The sequence below is a fragment of the Hylobates moloch genome, unplaced genomic scaffold (assembly GCF_009828535.3).
Source record: "Hylobates moloch isolate HMO894 unplaced genomic scaffold, HMol_V3 SCAFFOLD_7, whole genome shotgun sequence".
Classification (NCBI taxonomy): Eukaryota; Metazoa; Chordata; class Mammalia; order Primates; family Hylobatidae; genus Hylobates; species Hylobates moloch.
Genome location: NW_026652282.1, coordinates 65,051,903 through 65,056,113, shown reverse-complemented (window position 1 = coordinate 65,056,113; position 4,211 = coordinate 65,051,903). Strand labels below are relative to the sequence as shown.

The 4,211-nt window shown below is 33.5% G+C and overlaps 1 protein-coding gene across 1 annotated transcript; it reads right to left on the bottom strand.

The window, feature by feature from the left end:
- Window positions 1-2: 2 nt before the first annotated feature.
- Window positions 3-467, bottom strand: LOC116811108 (tRNA-splicing endonuclease subunit Sen15-like; the record flags this gene model as incomplete). Its single annotated transcript, XM_032756217.1, has 1 exon — window positions 3-467. A coding segment is annotated over exon 1 (447 nt), but the record flags the coding sequence as incomplete, so codon positions are not given.
- Window positions 468-4,211: the final 3,744 nt, after the last annotated feature.

The window sequence follows — 4,211 nt, the reverse complement described above, 5'->3', positions numbered from 1 at the left end:
ATTGTAGAATCACACTCCACTATGGTCAAAGTAAAAGACATTGGCAAATCTGGATCACCTTGCAATTTTCGAGATGCCTTCAAGGTCTCCCTTATCCTGTTATGGCTGAGAGAAGCAGTGATGGGGGTAGGCACCACAATCTGTAACCCCTCCCCTTCTATCTCAATACCAACAAGGCAGATGAGCTGGAGTTCTGGTAATCCTACACAGTTTACTTCAAGCCAGCTTTTGCTTTCCACGAGGTCCAGGTAAACCAAGAATGCTACATAAACTTGGGTGGCATCTCCTATATCTAATTCCATCATTTCTAAATACTTAGGGTGAGTGCCCATCCAGGCATCTTCGGGGACCCACGAGGGAGCTCCGCCACCGTCACCAAAGCCGCGAACACTGCCCAGACCCAGGCCGCTGCAGCCGGAGGTTGGCTCGGAATCGCCCCGCTCCTCCATGCCAGCTGGTGTGGCGCTCCCGTGGTCCAAAAACTTTTAATAAAATACTAACAACCACATACAACAATGCATTAAAAACATAATTCATCATGATCAAGTTTGATTCATTCCAAGGATGGTTCAACATACGTGAATCAATATATGTGATACACCACATTAACAGAATCAAAGGCAAAATTACATAATGATTTTATTAGATGCCAAAAAGCATTTGAGAAAATTTAAGGTCACTTAACAACAAACTAGGTATAGAAAGAACATACCTCAAAACAATAAAGGCTATATATAACAAACCTACAATTAACATCATGCTCAATGGGAAAAAATTGAAGCTATTTCTTCATAATCTGCAATTAGACAAGGATGCCCACTTCCACCACTTTTATTCAATATAGTACTAGAAGTTTCAGCAAGAGAAATTAGGCAAGATCAAGATAAAGATATAAAGAGCATCAAAATTGGAAAGAAAGAAGTCAAATTATTCTTGTCTGCTGATGACATGAAGTTATATTTAGAGAACTATAAAGGTTCCACTCAAAAACATTAAAAATGTTAAACAAATTGTCAAGTGCAGGGATAAAAAAATCAACATAGCATAATTAGCAGGATTTATATACAGTAATAGCCAAAAAAATTGAAAAAGAAATAAAGTAATTATATTTATAATAGCTAAAAATGTGTAAAATACCTAGGAATCAATTTAACCCAAAAAGTGAAAGATCTACACAAAATCCTGTAAAACACTGATGAAAAAAGTTGAAGAGGATACAGAAAAATGGAAACGTTTATCATACTCTTGGAATGGAAGAATTACTATTGGTTAAACGGCAATACCACTGTATTAGTCTGTTTTCACGCTGCTGATAAAGACATTGGGAAGACTGGGAAGACAAAGAGGTTTAATTGGATTTACAGTTCCACATGGCTGAGGAGGCCTCATGGCAGGAGGTGAAAGGCACTTCTTACATGGTGGTGGCAAGAGAAAATGAGGAAGAAGCAAAAGCAGAAACCCCCAACAAAACCACCAGATTTGGTGAGACTTATTTACTACTACAAGAACAGTATGGGGAAATCACCCCCATGATTCAAATAATCTCCCCTTGGGTCCCTCCCACAACACATAGGAATTATGGGAGTACAATTCAAGATGAGATTTGGGTGGGGACACAGAGTCAAACCATATCAGACACCCAAAACAATCTACAGACTTAATGTAGTATCTGTCAGAATATCAATGACATTCTTCACAGATATAGGGAAAACATCCTAAAATTTGTATGAAACCACAGAAAATCCAAAATACCAAATAAAAATGCTGAGGAAAAACAGTATAAAGCTGGAGACATCACACTACCTGACTTTAAAATATTCTCCAAAGCCATAGTAACCAAAGCAGCATGGTACTGGCATAAAAACACACATAGACAAATGGAACAGAATAGAGACCTTCCTTAGCAATAAATCCACACATTCATGGTCAACTCATTTTTGACAAAAACGCCAAGAACATATACTGAGGAAAGAACAGTCTCTTCAATAAATGGTACCAGGAAAACTGGATAACCATGTGCAGAAGAATGATGACTCCCCATCTCCCACCAAATACAAACATCAAATCGAAAATAAAGACTTAAATTTAATACTTGAAAGTATAAAACTACTAGAAGAAAAATGTTTGGGGACACTCTTGAGAACATTGATCTGGGCAAAGATATTTTGAATAAGACCTCAAAAGCATAGGTAACAAAAGAAGAAACAGACAAAATTAAACCAAACCTAAATGCTTCCACATGGCAAAGAAAGCCACTAACAAAATGAAGATACAACCTACAGAATAGAAGAAAATATTTTCAAACTATTCATTCAACAAAGGATTAATAACCAAAATATATAAAGAAGTCAAGCAACTCAATAGGAAAAAATTCTAACAATCTGATTTTAAAATGGGCAAAATATCTTACCAGACATTTCTCAAAAGGTGACATACAAGTGGCAAACAGGTATATGAAAAGATACTCAATATTACCTATTATCAGAAAAATCTGAATCAAAATTACAATGAGATATTATCTCACCCAAGCAAAAATGGCTTTTATCCAAAAAATAATAATAAAAGACAATAAAGAATGCTGGTGAGGTTGTGGAGAGAAGGGAACCCTTTTACACTGTTGTTGGGAATATAAATTAGTACAGGTACCATGGAGAAGAGGATGGAGGTTTCTCAAAAAAAAAAAAAAAAAAGATGGTACTACCATATGATCCAGCAATCTCACTACTAGGTATTTATTCAAAGGAAGGAAAATTAATATATCATAGAGAGGCTTGCACTTTCAGGTTTATTGTAGTGCTATCCACAATGTCATAGATGTGGAAGCAACCTAAGTGTTCATCAACAAATTAATGGATAAAGAAAATGTGACACATATAAAAATGAAATATTTAGGCACAAAAAGGAATGAAGTCCTGTCCTTTGCACAAACATTGATGGAATTGGAGGTCAAAAGACAGTCATCACATGTCCTCACTCATAGATGGGGGATTAAAAAGTGGATCTCATGAAAGTAGAGGGTTGATTGGTGATTATCAGAGGCTGTGAAGGGCAGAAGTGAAGGAGAAATAGCCTGCTTAATGTGTACCAAAATACTATTATGTAAAATAAATAAGATCTAGTGTTTGATAGCACATTAGGATGACTATAGTTAACAATGATATACTATGTATTTAAAAACAACTATCAAAGAAGAATTGGAATGTTCTCAAAAAAAAGAGAAGATAAATGTTTGAGGTTATGGATGTTTAAATTATCTTTATTAGATATATTATATTCATACATCATACTATCACATATATCCTACAAAATATCTGCAAAACATGCATAGCTAATATATGTTATGAATAAAATATTACAAAGTACCCCAAACATGTATAAAGATTATATATCAATAAAAATAATCTGAAACAAATCAGAAAAATTTTAAAAACCCAAAATTCAGTTTTAACTACAATCTAACTTTTCAGGAGAAATTGAATTATTATTTTTGCCCATTTTTGAAAAAAAAAGCTTTCTAGGAATGCATATCATGAAATTAAATGAAGAACATATTGATTGGTAAGAAACAAAATAAAGAACAACCAGAAAAATAACATGTTCAGAAAACTGTTCTTTAATAAAGGAAAATTGAAGACAATGTCAAATAATCAAATGTAATAAAAGTTATTGATAGCAGCACTGATCAACAAAAAATACCAAATGGAGCCCTTCAGGCTGAATTGAAGGGACATGAGACAGTAACTAAAACCCAAAGGAGGAAGTAAACATCACCAATGCAGGTAATTACACAAGTAAATACATAAATGAATTTAAACATCTATTTGTTTGTAGCACTTTTACTCTGCAATTTAAAGAAAAAATGCATAAAGCCATAACTACAAATAATTATAAACCTGTGTTGGTGGGTTTAAAATATGTAAAAAGTAATTTGTATACAGAAAATAAAAAAGGTCAAGGAAGAAATAGGACTATAAGAGGAACATTTTCATACTATTGAAATTAAGTTGGTATTAATCTGAACCAGACTATTTTAACGTAAGATGTTAGTTGAAATCCACAAAAACCTTTTAAGAAAATAACTCAAAAACTGAATATAAGAAGGAATAAATTAATTAAAATGGTACACATATGGAACATAAATGAAGATAGAAATGAAAGGTTGAAGAAAAATGTCATCATAATATAAATCAATAAGAAAACAAATAACAAAA